This window comes from Hylobates moloch, unplaced genomic scaffold, assembly GCF_009828535.3.
Source record: "Hylobates moloch isolate HMO894 unplaced genomic scaffold, HMol_V3 SCAFFOLD_8, whole genome shotgun sequence".
Classification (NCBI taxonomy): domain Eukaryota; kingdom Metazoa; phylum Chordata; class Mammalia; order Primates; family Hylobatidae; genus Hylobates; species Hylobates moloch.
In genome coordinates this window covers 78672488-78691854 of record NW_026652283.1, presented here as the reverse complement: position 1 = coordinate 78691854, position 19367 = coordinate 78672488, and the positions used below count along the sequence as shown (strand labels likewise).

Sequence of the window (19367 nt, the reverse complement as noted above, 5' to 3'; positions counted from 1 at the left end):
AGACATTTTCTGGGCAGGAGCGGGCAGCTATGATTAGTGAGGGGAGGAGCCTGAAGATCGGAAGGTGGGAAAGGGTGACCATAACCCAGGGGAGCACAGTCAGGCCTGGGAGGAGTTACCAATCATGACACTTTGAAGGAAGAATCAAGATCTGTTGATTACAAGATATTCTTGTATTAGTCTGGCTTCCCATGCAACAACTATACACCAGGTGCTGGGTTGGTGGTGAGGGGTTAGAAAGATGATTTTAGCCTGGAGCTTGCCTTCTGGGAGCTGACAGTCTTATAAAGGAAATAAGACAAACCGAACATAGCTCTAATTCCAGACAAAGAAGGAAAGGTGACTACGGGTCAGGGCAGGTTTCCTGGAGGTGAGGGGCCGAGCTGGGCTTTGAAGAGTGGGGGTGTCTGAGAGTGCTAGTGAAGAACGACACTAGGGTTTTGACTTAGCAATACTAGTGACAGAGATGGGCAAATCTGCTGGGATTAGAGCATGTGGTCCAAATGTAGGTGGAAAGGAGAAGTCCTGCAGTTCCTGGTCTTTGGTAAGTGGTTGACTTGGGGGTCACAAGGTGACATTTACAGGCATCAGAATGAATGGATTCTTAGGGAGGAGAGAGAGGAGGAAAGTTTCCGGTAGGAGCCAGTTCTTAGGGCTCCAAGGGAGGCAGACACCCAGGAGCAGCAGATGCCGTGTCCTGGGTAGGAACCCGAAGGGCCCAATGAAGTGCTTCCTTACTAGCAAGGCGGCTGTGATTGTTCTGGCCCCAAACATTCACCACTCAGGCCATCTCAGAGAAGCAAGAACCCAGGAGGTGTCAGCGGCCTCAGCCCAGAGGGGATCCAGGAGAGAGGGGCACGAGTGCACCCCACCTGGTTCCCTCGTGGCGACTCCATCCTGCGGGCCCTGGGAATGCACAAGGTGGCTCCGGGGACCTTTCCGACAGCATTGTGGGTGACACTGGGATGGGTCTGAAAATGGTGTCGTCTCCTCCTTTTCTGGATCTCCCGTCTCCGACCAGGAGGCCTGTGGCCATCTCGGGGCGCAGTCAGGAGGCACTGGAAGCGGAAGCGAGTGGGGAGTCCGGGTAGAGGGAGTCGCCCACCTGACCGGCTTCGCCCCCTCCGGAGTCTGCTGCAGCTGAGGGCCCCAGACCAGCGATTCTAGAAGCCGGTCCGGGGCCAGGCAGTCCAATCGCTTCTCGCGGATTTCCCTCCGCTGGCGCGCAGCAGCGGCGCGTGGATTCGCGCGCGGGCTCGGGACGGCGCGAGCCCGGGCAGCGCGAGCCCCTGCGCGGCAGGGAGTGGCGCATGCGCGGGCGTCCTGCGAGCCCGCTGGGGCGAGCCGAGCCGCGGCGGCGCCGGGAGCCGGGCGGCGGAGCTGTGAGGAAGCAAGCGGCGGCACGGGAGCAGCGGCGACGGACAGGTGGCGAGCCTTCGCCCGCGCCTCCAGGGGCTGCTGGGCCACCCGCGGAGCCTCGCGGTCCAGACGTGGCGGGGGTGGCGGCGGCATCCCGGACGGCCTGTGAGGGATGCGCCGCCCACTGCCCCGCGCCGCCTGACCGTCCCCGCCTCGACTCGCGGTGCGCCACAGCCGGGCCCGCGGCCGTCCCCGCCGCGTTGTCGCCCGGTCGCCGCGCCCGCGGGGCCGCGCCCGGCACGGCCATGTGGACCCCCACGGAGGAGGAGAAATACGGCGTAGGTAGGTGAGGCTCAGGCCTGGCCGTGGCGGGGGTTCTGGGGGGCGCGCCCAGTTCCCGGCCCCGCCTGGATTCGCATCCTCGTGCCCCCGCCCCTGCCCGCAGGCTGTGCGGCCTCGGCGCGGGGCGAGCGCGGGGTAGGGGCAGGTGCGGGTGCGGGTGCGGGTGCGGGTGCGGGGGTGGGCGCGAGTCTCTGTGCAGAGAGGGCGGCAGGGGGCGCTGGCGGTGCGGCCTTGGCAGGTGCGGCTCGCGGGAGGGGTGGGCAAGGCCCGGGCAGTTGCCCGAGGTTTCTGGTGTGGGCCACGGGGCAATTTTACCCGAGAAACCAAATTCTGGGAATATGTTTTCTCCGCTCCAAAAGCTCGATTTTAATGAGTTTCCGCACCTGAATTGATGAGCCCGATGGCTGTTTATTTTTGGTCTGGAACCTTACAAGAAAACGGATGAGAAACGTTGACATCATTTTCCCAGTTCAAAAATTTGGACATTTGACTGCAAATGTTTGATCTGTTTTAATTTGTTTTGCCTTTAGTATTAGAAATAATACCTTACAATGGGAAATGTTTTTGGACATGTATCAATGTTTACACGGTTTTTTTTTTAAACCCTGTTTTCAGATGAGACCTTATTCCTCTTAGAAACCGTTTTTTTAATGTTGTAAGTGTTAAACTCCAGAAGCTAAATAATTCTTACAATATTCAACTTCTTTAAAGAGAATATTCAGTAATTTAAAGTATTGAATGTTTTACAATGTTAGCGTTTTGTGGCAATTACATGATAGAGTTAAGCCTCATTGCATCACCTATCATCTTGTTCAGTTAGAAACAGATTTAAAATGCTGAGTGTACAGGTTTTGTTTTTCCTAAGCTCGTAATGGAAAATTTTAGATAGGAAACATGTCTAAACATAGATTTTTGTTTCCCATCTTTACTGCAATTTAATCAAGATTTAGTTCACAATTCACTACAAAATAACTTGAAACTGCAGTGGTAACGAATGTTTTGGAATGCTGTCAGGCAGGTTATCGTGTGAAAATTGAATTTATTTAAATTCGAGGACCAGCAGAGAGGTCTTCTATTCTGGTAGAAAATCTTGTTTTAAAAGGTAACTTTCTGAAACAATTAGCTATGTTAGGATGGAGGTGATAAAGGGAGCTCCGGTCCTAGAGTCTCTATTGAGAAGGAATTGAGAAATGATGCAAAGAGCCAGTATTCACCTCTAGGGACATTTTACCCCTTCTCTTAGAGTATTCCCTGAATACTGAGTTGATTCTGTGAAATGAGGAGTTGGTGGTTTATCTTCTCCATAACTCGCTCCCAGAACTGCTGAACTGGAATAACAAATAATTGATGTGAGTGGTCAACTCTCCAGTGGCACCCCATGATTGATTTTTTTGGAGGGGAGAGGAGCCGTTTTTTGGCGGGGGTGGGGGGGTGGAGGGAGGAGCCCTTGAATAGTGGACAAAGTGGAATTCAGAGTCCTAGCTTCTCTTTACTGGTGGTGTGGGCAAGTAATTTAACATCATTTAACATCATTTTCTTAATGTATAAATTGGGGATAATGTTTACCTATCTTACAGGATTGTGAAAGTGAAATGAGAACATGCTGAATGCTTAATAGTTTCTTCTTTTCCCTTAGTATTTAGACTAATAACACTAAGTGTGTTAGTTCTGAGACAGAGCCAATGCAAGGTAATCAAGATAGGTACATGTGAATCTCAAAGCACTAGGATTTGGTGTGTGATTTACCCAGCAAGATGCAACGAAATTCTTGCATTCCTAGGACTGTGTGTTTAGCTTTAGAAAAATTGTTATTCCCTTTAGAGGGCCACAGCTTTGGGCTCAGGGCAGAGCTTAAATGCTTGCTAAATGAGAGAGACAGTTACACTGAAGACATTTTCATAGCAGCTGTGGTTTAGCATAACTTAGATGCCTTTTCTACCAAACCAAGCAACTCTCTATTTATCTCACAGTCTTCTACTGTCCCTGCCTTAGTTATGATCTAAAAGTTTTTGTGTAAATTGTTTAAAACTCAGGACACATTTTTTTTCGTGAGGATGTTAGGGCTACACTTCTAGACCTTTTCGTAAAATCCACTTTATAAAGTAGCTTATACATTATACTTATGAGAAAAATAGTCAATTAAAATGGCATTTTTGCTGCATCATTTAATTGCTATGAGGGCTAGCTTGAAAATACAACCATTACCATTTTCCTGTGAGAAAATGTTTGAGTTTCAGCTTTGATTTTTATGACTAACTTGGAGCACAGATTTCTGTCTCTGTTCGTCAACCTATAATCACATTGCAAGGAGGGAAACCCCTTACACTTCCTACCAATTTGGAGAAATTTGTGGAGGAGGGCCTCGAGGGCCTCCTTTTGCCCTGATGTTAGTGAGGGAAGGAGTCCCCTGTTGCAGCAGTACAAAGGGTTTTTTCCACTGCAGCTGTTCATTTGTATTTGACATTGGTAAGGCTTTGAGATCCTGTAGTAATATCTTACTAAATTTTTTATAATATAGGAATTCTTTACAGATTATAACATGACTGAATTGTTTGGTTTATTCATTTAGGATGAGGTGATGACTGAGCTCCCCTTTCCATTGTAATATTCTGTGAGTGACTTTAGGCAGTGTGGAGGACATTATCCTTTTCTGAGGGTCAGTGATAGGCCTGTCAGTGTGCCCGGGACTCTCACTTAGGTAACCCCATGTCGATTCCCAGAGTAGTCGTAATGTTATCGTTATTACACAGATAAAGAAACTAGATCCCAAAGGTTGTTAATTTTTTTTTTTGTCCTTCAACGATTGTATATTTTCCTTAATTTTCTTCTTGGCAGTGGGCAGTATTTTGTGAAATACTTGACTGTCTTGCTTTCTTTCTCTGGTACTGTAAGGTACTGTTCTTTACTGTACCCGTTCGCCCATGTTTTGACTTCTTATGTCCCTTTCCCTCTTAGAGAATCTCTGCTTTCCTTTCTGTTGCCATGAATGCTTGGAAAATCCTGCATCCTTCCATTCTTTATTCTACCTTTCCAAGAAGCTTCCTGCTCTAAAGTGTATTAGGTGAGAAAAATCCAGCTATTTTTGTGAAACACCTGTCTTTCCCTATACTGACTGTACCCAGAGTACCAAATATAGAATACAAAAACCAAGAAAATACTTTTCTCACCCTCTAACAGGAGCAACAGCAAGAGCAGCAAACACCAACAATTTTTAAAACAAGAATGTTTGTAATTACACTCCTTGAATAGAAAAGTGGTAAAGGTTTGAGTACATAGGTATTAGTTTGACGTCTTAGAAGTGGAAGCTGCTTCAGAAGGTCATCTTGTTTATTCTGCTGCTGTCATGAATGTCATGAAGGCAATGTTTTTTTTTTTTTTTGAGAGATGGGGTCCTGCTCTTATCATCCAGGCTGGAGTACACCGGCATGATCATAGCTCACTGCAGCCTTGAACTCCTGGGCTCAAGCGATCCCCCCGCAGCAGTCTCCCAAGTAACTGGGACTACAGTTGTTTACCACCTTGCCTGTCTAATTTTTTTTTTCTTTTTTTGAGACGGAGTCTCGCTCTGTCGCCCAGGCTGGAGTGCAGTGGCGTGATCTCGGCTCACTGCAAGCTCCGCCTCCCGGGTTCATGCCATTCTCCTGCCTCAGCCTCCCGAGTAGCTGGGACTATAGGCGCCCGCCACCATGCCTGGCTAATTTTGTTTTTGTATTTTTAGTAGAGACGAGGTTTCACCATGTTAGCCAGGATGGCCTCAATCTCCTGACCTCGTGATCCGCTCGCCTCGGCCTCCCGAAGTGCTGGGATTACAGGCCCGAGCCACCGCGCCCAGCCTTGCCTGTCTAATTTTTAAATTTTAATTAAAAAAAATTTTTTTTAGTGACATGGTCTTGCTATGTTGCCCAGGCTTGTCTCAAACTGCTGGCTTCAAGCTATCCTCCCACCTCAGCCTCCCGAGTCACTGGGATTATACCTGTGAGCCGCTGTGCCTAGCTAAGGCAAATTTTAAAATAATTTAGGGCATTTATTGCTTATGTTTTCTAAATCCCTTTTAATAGAACATGAAAAATTTTTCTCATTACCAATCTGAGGACCTTACATTTTAGTTTTGTAATGTTATATTTATTTTTTCCTATTTAAAAAGTAATGCATATTTTATGCATTTTTACCTAACTTCCTTTTAGTTAGGTTTCCCCAGATAGGGAAGAAAAGCACTTAAAAACAAACAAACAAACAAACAAATCCTGAGTCCTTAAAAGAAACTTGTAAAGATCCTATGGTGCAGGAAAAGAATCTGAAGGTGGGGAGGTAATAGATCCTTGAAACCAGATGTGAAAGAATTAGTGTTCAAGAAATTTGAGTAAATTTGTTGGTAAATGGACTAGAACTCACCGAAATAGTCTGAAGACAGTGTGCTCTTTAGTTATTTATTCAGTGAGGGAAGCCCAACCTTTGCAACCTCTCGAAGGGCCCCAATACCCCTTTAGAGGTAAAGACATCATCCACTAGGGGTAGGAAAGATTTCATATACCTATGACTTTATTTTGTTCTGAAAAGTGAGGATGTGCTTGATGTCTTGTTTAGTGTTTATGGGGAACTTCCTCATTCATGATTGTACTTGAGCTTTATACTGTATCACTGCCTCTGCCCCCTTTTTTAAACAGATGAGAAAGAAGCTTTAGCTAGAGAAATTAAGTAACTGATCTAAGATACATTAGATAGTAAGTGCTGAGAGATTTGAACCTAGGACTTTGAGATGCTCAGCCACAGATTGTATTATTACACTGTGTCCTCTGAAAGGAATTTGTCAGTAGTATATGACTCTGTCTTGGAAGATGAGACACACTCTACAGTTTTCAAGTTAAATTGGATAGTTATATTTAAGGAATTTTATTTCTGTGTTGGACTTTTTTTTTTTCTTTTCTTTTCTTTTTTTTTTTTTTTTAGACAGAGTCTTGCTGTGATGCCCAGGCTGGAGTGCAATGGTGTGATCTCGGCTCACTGCAACCTTCACTTCCTGGGTTCAAGAGATTCTTTTGTCTCAGCCTTCCGAGTAGCTGGGATTACAGGTGTGCGCAGCCACGCCTGGATAATTCTTTTCTATTTTTAGTAGAGATGGGGTTTCACCATATTGGCCAGGCTGGTCTCGAGCTCCTGACCTCAAGTGATCTGCCCGTCTTGACCTCTCAAGGTGCTAGGATTACAGGCATGAGCCACCGCGCCCTGCTTTTTTTTTTTTTTTTAAGATGGGGTCTTGCTATGTCACCCAGGCTTGTGTGCTATGGCATGATCATAGCTCACAGTAACCTTGAACTCCTGGGCTCAAGCCATCCTCTCCAGTAGCTAGGACAACAGGTCCATGCCACCATGCCCAGCTAATTTTTAATTTTTTTTTATAGAGACTGGGTCTTGCCATTTTACTCAGGCTGGTGTTGAGCTCCTGGCCTCAAGAGACCCTTCCTCCTGGGAGTGGCGGGTTTACAGGTATGAGCCACTGTGCCCAGCCTGTTGCCTACTTTTTAATGGGATTATTTGGTTTTGCTGTTGAGTTCCTTGTATATTCTGTATAGTAGTCCCTTATCAGATAAATAGTTTGCAAATATTTTCTCCCATTCTGTAGGTTGTCTCTTTACTCTGCTTGTTTCCTTTGCTGTGCAGAAGCTTTTAGTTTAATGTAGCCTCGTTTGTCTATTTTTGTTTTTGTCACCTGTGCTTTTGAGGTCTTAGTCATAAAATCTTTGCCTAGCCGGGCACGGTGGCTCACGCTTGTAATCCCAGCACTTTGGGAGGCCGAGGCGGGCGGATCACGAGGTCAGGAGATCGAGACCACAGTGAAACCCCGTCTCTACTAAAAATACAAAAAATTAGCCGGGCATGGTGGCGGGCGCCTGTAGTCCCAGCTACTTGGAGAGGCTGAGGCAGGAGAATGGCGTGAACCCGGGAGGCGGAGCTTGCAGTGAGCCGAGACTGTGCCACTGCACTCCAGCCTGGGCGACAGAGCGAGACTCCGTCTCAAAAAAAAAAAAAAAAAAAAAAATCTTTGCCTAGACGAATGTCCTGAAGCATTTTCCCTATGTTTTCTTTTAGTAGTTTTATAGTTTTGGGTTTTATGTTTAAGTTTTTAATCATCTTAAGTCTATTCAGTAGACTCAGATTTCTAGTTCATTTTATCATGCAGTATTAGAATATGATTTAGAAACATTAAGCTAAATTGTAAACATGGCACCTATTTCTGTGTAGTATTAGATGCATTCTGAAGCAGGACAGTCTCAAAAGAATGGTCATTGAGGTTGAAAGTACTTTACCTTCATAGCATTTTTTTACATTGGTGCTAAATTTTAATTTTTAATAGTTTGTATTTTGAGTTTTTTAAGATTTTTGTGTCTTTATTCTTTAAGAATGATCTGAAATTATTCCCAACATGTAAGCATTGTTGGGTATGCTATATTAGGATTTTAATTCCAATGTTATGCTTTTATTGTAATGAACAAGCCAAACCTGTTTATGATTATGCATTTAAGTGTTTTGCATACCCCCTTTTGACAGCTTTTGCATGGAGAAGCAAGTATTTTTTTCACATAAAGGCTCTTAAAACCTTATTTTTTTTTTTATACATCACCAAATTATTTTAGCTAAGTACTTGCAGTTGATTTGCTATATCACACCTTAGGATACTCTAGTAAAGATAATTGCTATGTTGGGAAATGTCATTCAGAAGCTTCCCATTTTCCTGCTTATCTACAGTGGAATAAAATCCCATCCTCCTACTTTAATATGATGATTCACCCTCTCCCTTCGGAACTCATTCATGAGCTCTTGCTAATAAGTGAGAACCAACATGATAGAAGAATTAGAGTGTGATAAACACAGAACTTGATAATACTGATTTGGTACCATACCTTCAACAGATATGTATTTGGCCTATATTCAAACGTATCTATTGCCAATGCCCTCACCACTTTTTGGGACAGCCCATTTTATTGTTAGCTGTAATGAGAACATTCTTCCTTATTGAGTAGAATAATGACTCCCTGTAGTTTCTTATAAGTCCTTGTTCTGTGCCTTTATATAAATAACTTGCATCATAGCTCTTCAGTAAGTCATAAACTTTAGAACTCTAAGAAATCTTAGAGATAATATGGTTTAAGGCCCCAGAGCTAAGACTAATTGGAACAGCTAGCATTCATTGTTTATCATGTATCCAGCACTTTCATGTTATGGTTCAAATTCGCATGTTCAGCCTCATCCACTGACTTGTTAATACTTTACACTTTAGCCAAACTGAACTTTCCCCAGGTTCTTCTGTTTGTACTTAACTTATAACTAGTGCCGCCATGTCCCAGGACCATTAAACACTTATTTGCTGCATCATGTCTTTGTTCATATTGTTCCTTCTACATAGAATGCCTTTCCCCCACATCTTCATTTCTTAAATTATTTCCAGCCTGCCAAGACTTCTCTCATATATTCTTATCTCTATAAATCCTTTCCTAGATTCTTGGCCCTACCCCTCTCTTTCTCCAACCAGATATATTTTATTCTGTTAAATCCTGTTATACTTTGTACTTTATAGTGGTATATTTACTTTATCCTCTTCATTAGACTAATGTCTTTCCAACTTTTGACTATGACCTACAATAAAAAATATATTTAAAATTCTTATCTTGGGCCAGGCACAGTGGCTCATGTCGGTATATCCAGCACTTTGGGAGGCCTAGGTGGGTGGATCACTTGAGGTCAGGAGTTCGAGACCAGCCTGGTCAACATAGTGAAACCCTGCCTCTACTAAAAATACAAAAATTAGCCGGGCGTGGTGGCACATTCCTGTAATCCCAGCTACTTGGGAGGCTGAGGCAGGAGAATCGCTAGAACCTGGGAGACGGAGGTTGTAGTGAGCTGAGATTGCGCCATTGCACTCCAGCCTGAGTGACAGAGTAAGACTCCGTGATCCTCCCAAAGTGTTGGGATTACAGGCGTGAGCCACCGTGCCTGGTCTATCTTTGCATTCTTGGCAGACACACCTCAGAACCAGGCGTGCAGAAGGTTTTACACACGTATTTGTAACACTGAATTGGACATTTTTGTTAATATGGTATAAAGACTGATTTTTGGAGACTTCTGAGCTGCCATTTCACACTAATTGCTCATACTGAATTTATAACAACTCTAGGTTTTATTTTATATGAACTGAAGTAAAGCTATATCCCCTCCATCCTGAACTTGTGTGATTGATATTAAACAGAAATGTAAAATTTTAGTTTCATTTAAAAATATTTTATATTTCTGTTAACATTAACACTGTATTTGGCTCATGAGTACAACCTGTCAAATCTTTTTGAAGCTGAAGTTTGTAATCCAAGATATTACTATATTTTCTTTGAACCTTTATGCAGTTGATAAGCCTGTCTTCTATGTTTTTCAAAGTGGCTAATAAAAATATTGGACAGGAGAGGAAGAAAATTTTATTGTCCTAGAGGGAAATTATGTCTAGTGTATAAACAAGTAGTGTTTGCAGTGTTGTGATTTGAATGCAGATTATCTGTATGAACATTTTATGATAGCGCCAGCTGTACCACCTTTGTGAACTTGAAAATGTTTGGGGTTAGGATGGGCTCCTTAGCCTTAGTTCATGGCTATGGTGTTTTAACAAGGGGGAAAGATGCTGCTAAAAAGTCTGTGTGGACTTACTAAAGCACGGGGAGTGAGAAAGAAATATCAGCATTGAAAAGATGTTAACTTCATTTTCATCTTCCTGTACAGGAGGAAGGGTGGCACTAAACTTTTCTCAGAGTTTTGTTTCTGACATTCTCTCCACATTTTCTCTCCCCTCCCCTCCCTGCTCTCCTCTCCCCCACCCCCCCACTCCCTCTCCCCTCTCCCATCTCCTGTCTCCTCTTGGCTGATCTTGAACTCCAGACCTCAAGTGATTTGCCTGCCTTGACCTCCCGAAGTGTTGGGATTACAGGCGTGAGCCACCGTGCCAGGTCTCTCTCCACATTTTCTATACTCTAGATATGCTGGACAACTCACCCTTTTCCAGACAGGACTATAGTATTCCTACATTTATTGCTTTACTCAGTGTGTTGTTATATCATTGGAATCCCATGATTCCCTTTCTCTGCTTGGGGAATGTTAACTGAAAAAGCTCAAATGTCATCTCTTTTTTATGCCTTTCCCTACTCTGCCTGATACAAATAAGCACTGCTGCTTCTACTGCAGTTGGTACCAACCTCTAGTATGGCATTTATCCTTTTAGATCATGCTTAATTTCATCTCTTCCTCAGGGACTGAGTTTCTTGAGGATAAGGAACTTTGTCTTCATGTTTGTATCGTCAGGACCTAGTTCATAGTGAGTGACTGGTGAATGCTTAATTAAGAGTCCAACCTAGTGAAGAATTTTATTTTGTTTTCTTAATCCTGATGGTATTTTAAAAGGCAGGCTATAAACCTAATAATATTTGATTGTTAGAAATTTGTGACATCATGAGTATACTTTTTTTCTCTTGGCCTTTCTCTTTCTTGAGCCTGTTAGAGAGGCTTAGTGCCTATGGCTGAGTTCAGATGACAGATTTTGAGTGGGAGCCTTAGGATTCCAGTATGAATCCCTCTCTCTCACCTACAGTTTCACAGTCATCACAACAGTGATCCAGAAATCTTACAGCAGGTAATTGGGATGCAGTTTGAACTTATCCCAACAATACTTCTTTTATTTGACATCTTTGGGGAATGCTGTGTTTTGGATGAGTGACTTTTCCAGAGGACTCAAGGTTAAACCTTTAAGAGCACCAAGAAGAGATTTTGTCTATTTCTGTTAGTTTTTTTCCTAAAATATGACATATCTAGTCTTTTCCATATTGTGAATTCAATATCTTGAAAACATTTGAGCTTTTTATTTTCCTATGCAACATTTCCTTCTGATTACATAACATATATATCATTACAGAAATGTCACTAAATACAGAAAAACATACAAAAAAGAACATAAAGGTGATGTCTTATTTTCATTACCCAGACAACCCCTTTCAACATATTGTCATATCTTTTTAGGTTTTTTTTGTATATACATTTAAGTAGGCATTTAAAATAAATTTGGAACCTTACTGCTTATATTGTCTTATAATTTACTTTTATTTTAAGTCTATTATACTTTGAACATGTTCTTATATCTGGATTCTTCACTCTTTTAAGACTGCTGTTCTGTAATACAGATATACTATCCTTTACTTTCCTACTTTTGAGCAGTTGGTTGTTTGAAATTAACTGTTGCCAGATTGTCCTCCAGGACAGTGAGGGTACTTGTTTTCTGCATTTTTGTTATAATAGGGCATTATTTCCTCCACAGACTTGGATTTTGAAAAATTTCAAAATTGATACATGCTTGAGAGGAATAAATCCTCAAGCATGACAAAAGTAAAAGGTCCCCTACTACCAGTTCTGCTTCTTGACTATCAATTGTTTAACTGAGTTTCTAGTGATTTGACATTATTAATACAAACAAGTGATTATGAGGGTTATGGTGTTAATACAGGGATATTTGTTTCTTCCTCATTGATATCTATAGGAAAATTGCTAGTTCCAGTGAGTGTATGCTTCAGGATGAAGTTCTCATTAGATCTCCTTGTAGCTGGACTTGCCACACCATTATGGCGTGTTAAGTCACCATCCTGACACAAAAACCCTGGAATAATTATATGAAAACTGGAACCCTTATTATCAAATCCTTTTTCTCCAGTGGTTAGAGCATGAAAGTTTTCTGCTGTCTTTGGAACTTTGTCTGCAAACAGCTCAAGGGAGACGTGGCTCAAGGTCTGTCCATGGCCTAGAACATGGTGGGGTTGACCGTGGCTGGTGGCAGGGAGCTTTGGGGGGCAGTGGTGTCTCCAAAGCCTTGCCCATTTTCTAATTGAGTTATTTGGTTTTTTGTTGTTGAGTTGTAGGAGTTCTTTATATTTTTTGGATATTAATCCTTTATACAGCAGTCTCCAACCTTTTTGACTCCAGGGACTGGTTTTGTGGAAGGTAGTTGTTCCATGGACAGGATGAGGGAATGGTTTCAGGATGATTCAAGTGTGTTACATTTATTGTGTACTTTATTTCTATTTTTATTACATTGTAATATATAATGAAATAATTATACAACTCACCATGATGTAGAATCAATGGGAGCCCTGAACTTGTTTTCCTGCAACTAGATGGTCCCATCTGGGGGTGACGGAAGACAGTGACACCAGAAGTGTGTTGCCTATGTCCAGTCAATGCCTTAATCTCGCTTTGGTTGCCATCACTGCAGAAAACTCTGCTGCACAAAAATAGGATGTTGGAAATGGAAGTAGGCTTTTCAGTGCTTTTGTGGCAATCTCAGGATATTCCGCCTTGACTTTAATCCAGAATGTATGGAGATTTGAAGTTGTCGCAAACATATTATTAAGGCTATTGTCATTTGTGATCTCAAGCAGTTGATCCTCTTCTAGCATGCACAAAGTCAGCTCACCTGATTTATTCACAGATGAGTCGTGGATCTATTCCTTCCCAGTTTGGGGGTCTTTTGTGGTTGGGAAGTAACGCTCAGACTCTTTTGAAAGCTGAGATACGTGATCATGCAGCAGCTGGGAAAAAGAAGGCCCTGGCTCAGTCTCTTTTAAAATCTCTGCTCGCCGAGCATGGTGGCTCACACCTGTAATCTCAGCACTTTGGGAGGCTGAGGCAGGTGGATCACCTGAGGTCAGGAGTTTGAGACCAGCCTGGCCAACATGGTGAAACCCCATCTCTACTAAAAATACAAAAATTAGCTGGGCGTGGTGGCATGCACCTGTAGTCCCAGCTACTGGGGAGGCTGAGGCAGGAGAATTGTTTGAACCTGGGAGGTGGAGGCTGCAGTGAGCCAGGATTGCGCCACTGCACTTCAGCCTGGACAACAGAGCAAGACTCCATCTCAAAAAACAAACAAAAAAGGCCGGTCCTGGTGGCTCATGCTTGTAATCCCAGCACTTTGGGAAGCTGAGGTGGGTGGATCACTTGAGGTCAGGCGTTCGAGACCAGCCTGGCCAACAAGGTGAATCCCCATCTCTACTAAAAATATGAAAAATCAGCTGGGTGTGGTGGTGCGTGCATGTAGTCCCAGCTACTTGGGAGGGTGAGGCAGGGGAATTGCTTGAACCTGGGAGGTGGAGGTTGGAGTGAGCCAAAATCACACCACTATACTCCAGCCTGGGTAACAGAGCGAGACTCCGTCTCAAAAAAAAAAAAAAAAAAAATGCTGGGCACAGTGACTGACTCCTGTAATTCCAACACTTTGGGAGGCCAAGGTGGGAGGATCACTTGAGGTCAGGAGTTCAAGACCAGCCTGGCCAACATGGTGAAACCCCATCTCTGCTAAAAATACAAAAATTAGCTGGGCATGGTGGCGGATGTCTGTAATCTCAGCTACTCGGAAGGCTGAGGCAGGAGAATCACTTGAACCCGGGAGGAGGAGGAGGTTGCAGTGAGCCAAGATCATGCCACTGCACTCCAGCCTGGGCAACACAGTGAGACTCCATCACAAAAAAAAAAAAATCTCTGCTAAATCCCAGTGTTCACTCATTGCCCTCATAATTCCAGTTTGGCTTCGAATGCAGCCATTTTATCTGCTGATTTGAACACAGTTGTTGTTCTCCCTTGAAGTGACAGATTGAGCAGGTTGAATATGTCACACAAGCAGTTTGTGACCCATTCTGTGTCACTGAAATGTGCTGCCAGTAGTGACTGACTGTTTCTCTAAAAGAAATCACTGGAGCTGCTCTCATAACTCAAAAACTCTGGCCAGTGATCTACCTTTAGAAAGTCATCTCACTTCTGTATATAAGAGAGGACATGTATGCTCTGCGTCCATTTCCTCACAGAGCTGTGCAAATAGAATGAGCTAAGGGCATGTACTTTAATGTGGTTGATAATTTTAATCACATCCTGCAAAATGTTAAGTTCAGGCAACATTTTTTTGTCATTTTTTGACACAGTGCATAGACTCACATTCTGAAGTGACCTCTTTGACCTGAGTAGTGAAATTAGAAAGCTGTCTAGTCATGGCAGCCATTCCATCTATGCATATACTGACACAAAATGACCAGTTCAGTTTTCCTAATATGTAATCATTCAAAGACTTGAATAGTTCTGCAGCTGTGGTGCTAGTTGGCAACAAAGGTGCACACAACATATCCTCATGTGCATCCTCCTGAAAACATATCGCACAAAAGCAAGCACTGTTGCCTTTTCAACACTGCTGGACTTGTTAACCTGGATTGCGTACCACAGTGACTCAATCCTCTCTTACAGTTGTACCTCAATATCTTCTGCTATTTTATCTGTTTGTCTAATTATAGTACTAGCTGTAAGAGGAACATGTGCCACATTTTGAACTGCAGCCTCTCCTAAAAGTTCATGACAAATGTCCTCAGCAGCAGGCAGGATCAACTCTTCACCAATAGTAAAGGGCTTCTTAGTTTTAGTGATGTGATTAGCCACTAAGAATGTGTCTCAAGTGCAGACACATTTGATGAAGCGGTGGCCTTCAATAATTGCTTCTATTCTTAGTGTTTCATTTTTTTTCTTTTGAAAAACTCCAAAGGCTTGTCTTTTAATGCAGGATGCTTGGTCTCTGTGTGGTGAGACAGTTTTGAAGGTTTCATGGCTTTGTTGGATAGCTGGTTGCCACATAGTGAATCATTTGTTGCAATGAACCAGTAATTTAAGTAGGACTCTTGGTATTTTAATTAATTAATTAATTAATTATTTTGCGAGATGGAGTCTTGCTCTGTTGCCCAGGCCGGCGCGCAGTGGTGCAATCTCGGCTCGCTGCAACCTCTGCCTCCTGGGTTCAAGCGATTCTCCTGGCTCAGCCTCCTGAGTAGCTGGGATTATAGGTGCATGCCACCAAGCCCGACTAATTTTTGTATTTTTAGTAGAGACAGAGTTTCGCCATGTTGGCTAGGCTGGTCTCAAACTCCTGATCTCAGGTGATCCTGTCCGCCTCGGCCTCTTAAAGTGCTGGGATTACAGGCATGAGCCACCATGCCTGGCTGGTATTTTCTTTTAAATGCAGCTTTCTTTATTGTTGGCATTCTTAGAATGTCTTAGAGTCTTCTGCTGTCTCATCATTGAGTCTTCCCCCCTTTTCAAAGAAGCTCTCCAGTGATGTTTGTTTTTTACTCATTTTGGCTAGAGCTAGCTTGTGGGCTTACCAAAACTGTGACTGAGACAAGTGCACCATGTGGGAAAGAGGCATGGACTGTAAATAAAATAATGGGCGTGCTATTTGAGGAGTAAATTAAGTGTCGGATTGTGACTTAAAGCCTGCCACCAGATACAGCTGTGTTAAGTACATTAACTCACTTGCCACTGTAAAGCCTGCCATCTGATGCAGCTTAATTGTCACTTGCCACTCACTGATAGGGTTTCAGATGAGTCTGCAAACAATTGATTGTCAAACCTAGTCTGTATTTGCAGCTGCTCCCCAGTGCCAGCATCATTGCCTCAGCTTCACCTCAGATCATCAGTGTATTAGTCTGTACTCACGGTGCTAATAAAGACATACTTGAGACTGGCTGATTTATAAAGGAAAGAGGTTTAATTGACTTACAGTTCAGCATGCCTGGGGAGGCCTCAGGAAACTTACAATCATGGCAGAAGGGGAAGCAAACGTGTCCTTCTTCACATGGCAGCAGCAAGGAGAAGTGCCAAGCAAAAGGGGGAAAAGCCCCTTGTGAAACCATGAGATCTTGTGAGAACTCACCATCAGATCTTCATGAGAACAGCAGCATGGGGGTAACCAGTCCCATGATTCAATTACCTGCCACCAGGTCCCTCCCACGACACATGGGGGATTATGGAAGATATAATTCAAGATAAGATTTGGGTAGGGACACAGTCAAACCGTATCAGCCAGGCATTAGATTCTCATAAGGAGCATGCATCCTAGATCCCTTGCATGAGCAGTTCACAATAGGGTTCATCTAATGCTGCTGCTGATCTGACAGGAGGCAGAGCTCAGGTGGTAATGTGAGCAGTGGGGAGTGGCTGTAATACATACCGATGAAGCTTTGCTTCTTTACCCACTGCCCACCTCCTGCTGTGTGGTCTGGTTCCTAATGGGGATACAGCAGGGTTGGGGAACCCTCCCTGCTTTATCAGATAGGTGACTTGGAAATATTTCTCCCATTCTGTGGTTGTCTTTTTGCTCACTTGGTAGTGTCTCTAGATGTATAAAAATTTTAAATTTTGATGAAGTCCAATTTATCTGTTTTTTTCTTTTGTTTGTACTTGTGGTGTCATGCTACGAAACTGTTGCCAAAGTCAGGATCATGAAGCTTTTCCCCTATGGTTGTTTATAATTCATTTTTATTGTGGCAAAACGTATGTAACATAAAATTTGCTATTTTTACCTTTTTTTTTTTTTGGAGACAAAGTCTTGCTCTCTGTCCCAGGCTGGAGTGCAGTGATGCAGTTATAGTTCACTGTAGTCTCAAACTCTTGGGCTCAAGTGATCCTCTGCCTCAGCCTCACCAGTAGCTAGTACTATAGGCATGTGCCACCGTGCCTGGCTAATTTTTAAAATTTTTTGTATGGATGGGGTCTTGCCATGTTGCCTAGGCTGGTCTCGAACCCTTGGCCTCAAGAGACCCTTCTACCTTGGCCTCCCAGAGAGCTGGAGTTAACAGGCATGAGCCATTGTGCCCTGCCCATTTTGAAGTATACAGTTCCATGACATTAAGTATGTTCACATTGTTGTGTAACTGTCATCCACTGTCTATCTCTGGAATTTTTTCGTCATCCCATACTGAAATTCTACACCAGTTAAATGATAACTCTTTATTCCCCTCACCCTGAACCCCTGGCAACTACTGTTTTACATTCATTCATTCATTATTTTGAGACAGAATCTCGCTCTGTCGCCCAGGCTGGAGTGCAGTGGTGTAATCTCGGCTCACTGCAACCTCTGCTCCCGGGTTCAAGTGATTCTCCTGCCTCAGCCTCCCGAGTAGCTGGGACTACAGGCACGCACCACCATGCCTGGCTAATTTTTGTATTCTTAGTAGAGATGGGGTTTCACTACGTTCGCCAAGCTGGTCTCAAACTCCTGACTTCATGATCCACCCACCTCGGCTTCCCAAAGTGCTGGGATTACATGTGTGAGCCACTGTGCCTGGCCTCTACTTTCTATCTCCGTGATTTTGACTATTCTAGATAACTCATATAAATGTAATCATATGGCTGGGCGCGGTGGCTCATGCCTGTAATCCCAGCACTTTGGGAGGCTGAGGCGGGCGGATCACGAGGTCAGGAGATTGAGACCATCCTGGCTAACGCGGTGAAACCTCGTCTCTACTAAAAATACAAAAAAATTAGCCAGGCGTGGTGGCGGGCACCTGTAGTCCCAGCTACTCAGGAGGCTGAGGCAGGAGAATGGCATGAAACAAGGAGGTGGAGCTTGCAGTGAGCCGAGACCACGTCACTGCACTCCAGCCTGGGCGACAGAGTGAGACTCCGTCTCAAAAAAAAAAAAAAAAAGGTAATCATACAATGTTTGTCCTTTTGTGTCTGGCATATTTCACTTAGCATGAGGTCTTTAGGGTTTATCCATGGTGTAGTCTATGTTAGAACTTCGTTCCTTCTTATATTTGAATGATATTTCAGTGTACGGGTATACCACATTTTGTTTATTCCTTCTTCTGCTGATGGACACTTGGGTTGTTTCTACCTTTTAGCTATTGTAAATAATGCTGCAGTGAACATTGGCTTGCTAGTACTTGTTAAGCTCCCTGTTTTCTATTTCTTTGGGTATATACCAAGAAGTGGAATTGCTGAACAATATGGTAATTCTGCCTTTAGTGTTTTTAGGAGCTAGTATACTGTTTTCTGTAGTGGCTGTACTATACATTTCCACCAGCAGTGCACAAGGATTCTAGTTCCTCTGCATCCTCCCCAATACTTGTTGTTTTCTGATTTTTGATCATAGCCTTTCAAATAGATGTGAAGTGGTCTCTCATTGTGGTTTTGATTTGTATTTCCCTGATGATTAGTGATGTTGAGAATCTTCTCACGTGCTTATTGGCCATTTGTATGTCTTTTTTGGAAAAATGTCTGTTCAAATCCTTTGCCCATTTTAAAAGTCAATCTAAAAAGTTTTTTTTTTTTTTTTTTTTTTTTTCTTTTTGAGACGGAGTCTTGCTCTGTCACCAGGCTGGAGTGCAGTAGTGGCACGATCATAGCTCACTGCAGTTTCAAACTCCTGAGCTCAGGGTATTCTCCCACCTCAGCCTCCTGGGTAGCTGGGACTACAGCTGTGTGCCACCATGCCTAGCTAATTTATTTTTTATTTTTTAGAGGTAATAGTCTTGCTATGTTGCCCAGACTGGTTTTGAACCTCTATCTTCAAGAGATCCTCCTGCCTCGGAGTTCCAAAATGTTGAGATTACAGGCATGAGCCACTGTGCCTGGCCTCAATTTTGTTTTTGTTTTTGTTTTTGTTGTTGAAGTCTAGGAGTTCTTTATATCAGTAGTCTCCAACATTTTTTTGCACAAGGGACTGGTTTCGTGGAAGACAGTTTTTCCACGTACCGCAGAGGGGATGGTTTCTGGATGAAACTCTTCCACCTCAAGATCGTCAGGTATTAGATTCTCATAAGGAGCGTGCA

The 19367-nt window shown here is 43.3% G+C and overlaps 1 protein-coding gene across 4 annotated transcripts in view; it reads left to right on the top strand.

Annotated features, from left to right (window-relative positions):
- The first annotated feature begins 1298 nt into the window (after window positions 1-1298).
- Window positions 1299-19367, top strand: part of DOCK3 (dedicator of cytokinesis 3) — a 649329-nt gene continuing 631260 nt past the window's right edge. For all 4 annotated transcript variants that reach the window (XM_032161429.2, XM_032161424.2, XM_058442283.1 and 1 more), the window contains exon 1: window positions 1299-1701. In XM_032161429.2, coding sequence (XP_032017320.1) covers window positions 1311-1701 — 391 coding nt within the window. In that variant the 5' untranslated portion in view covers window positions 1299-1310. The remainder of the gene's footprint in view (window positions 1702-19367) is intronic.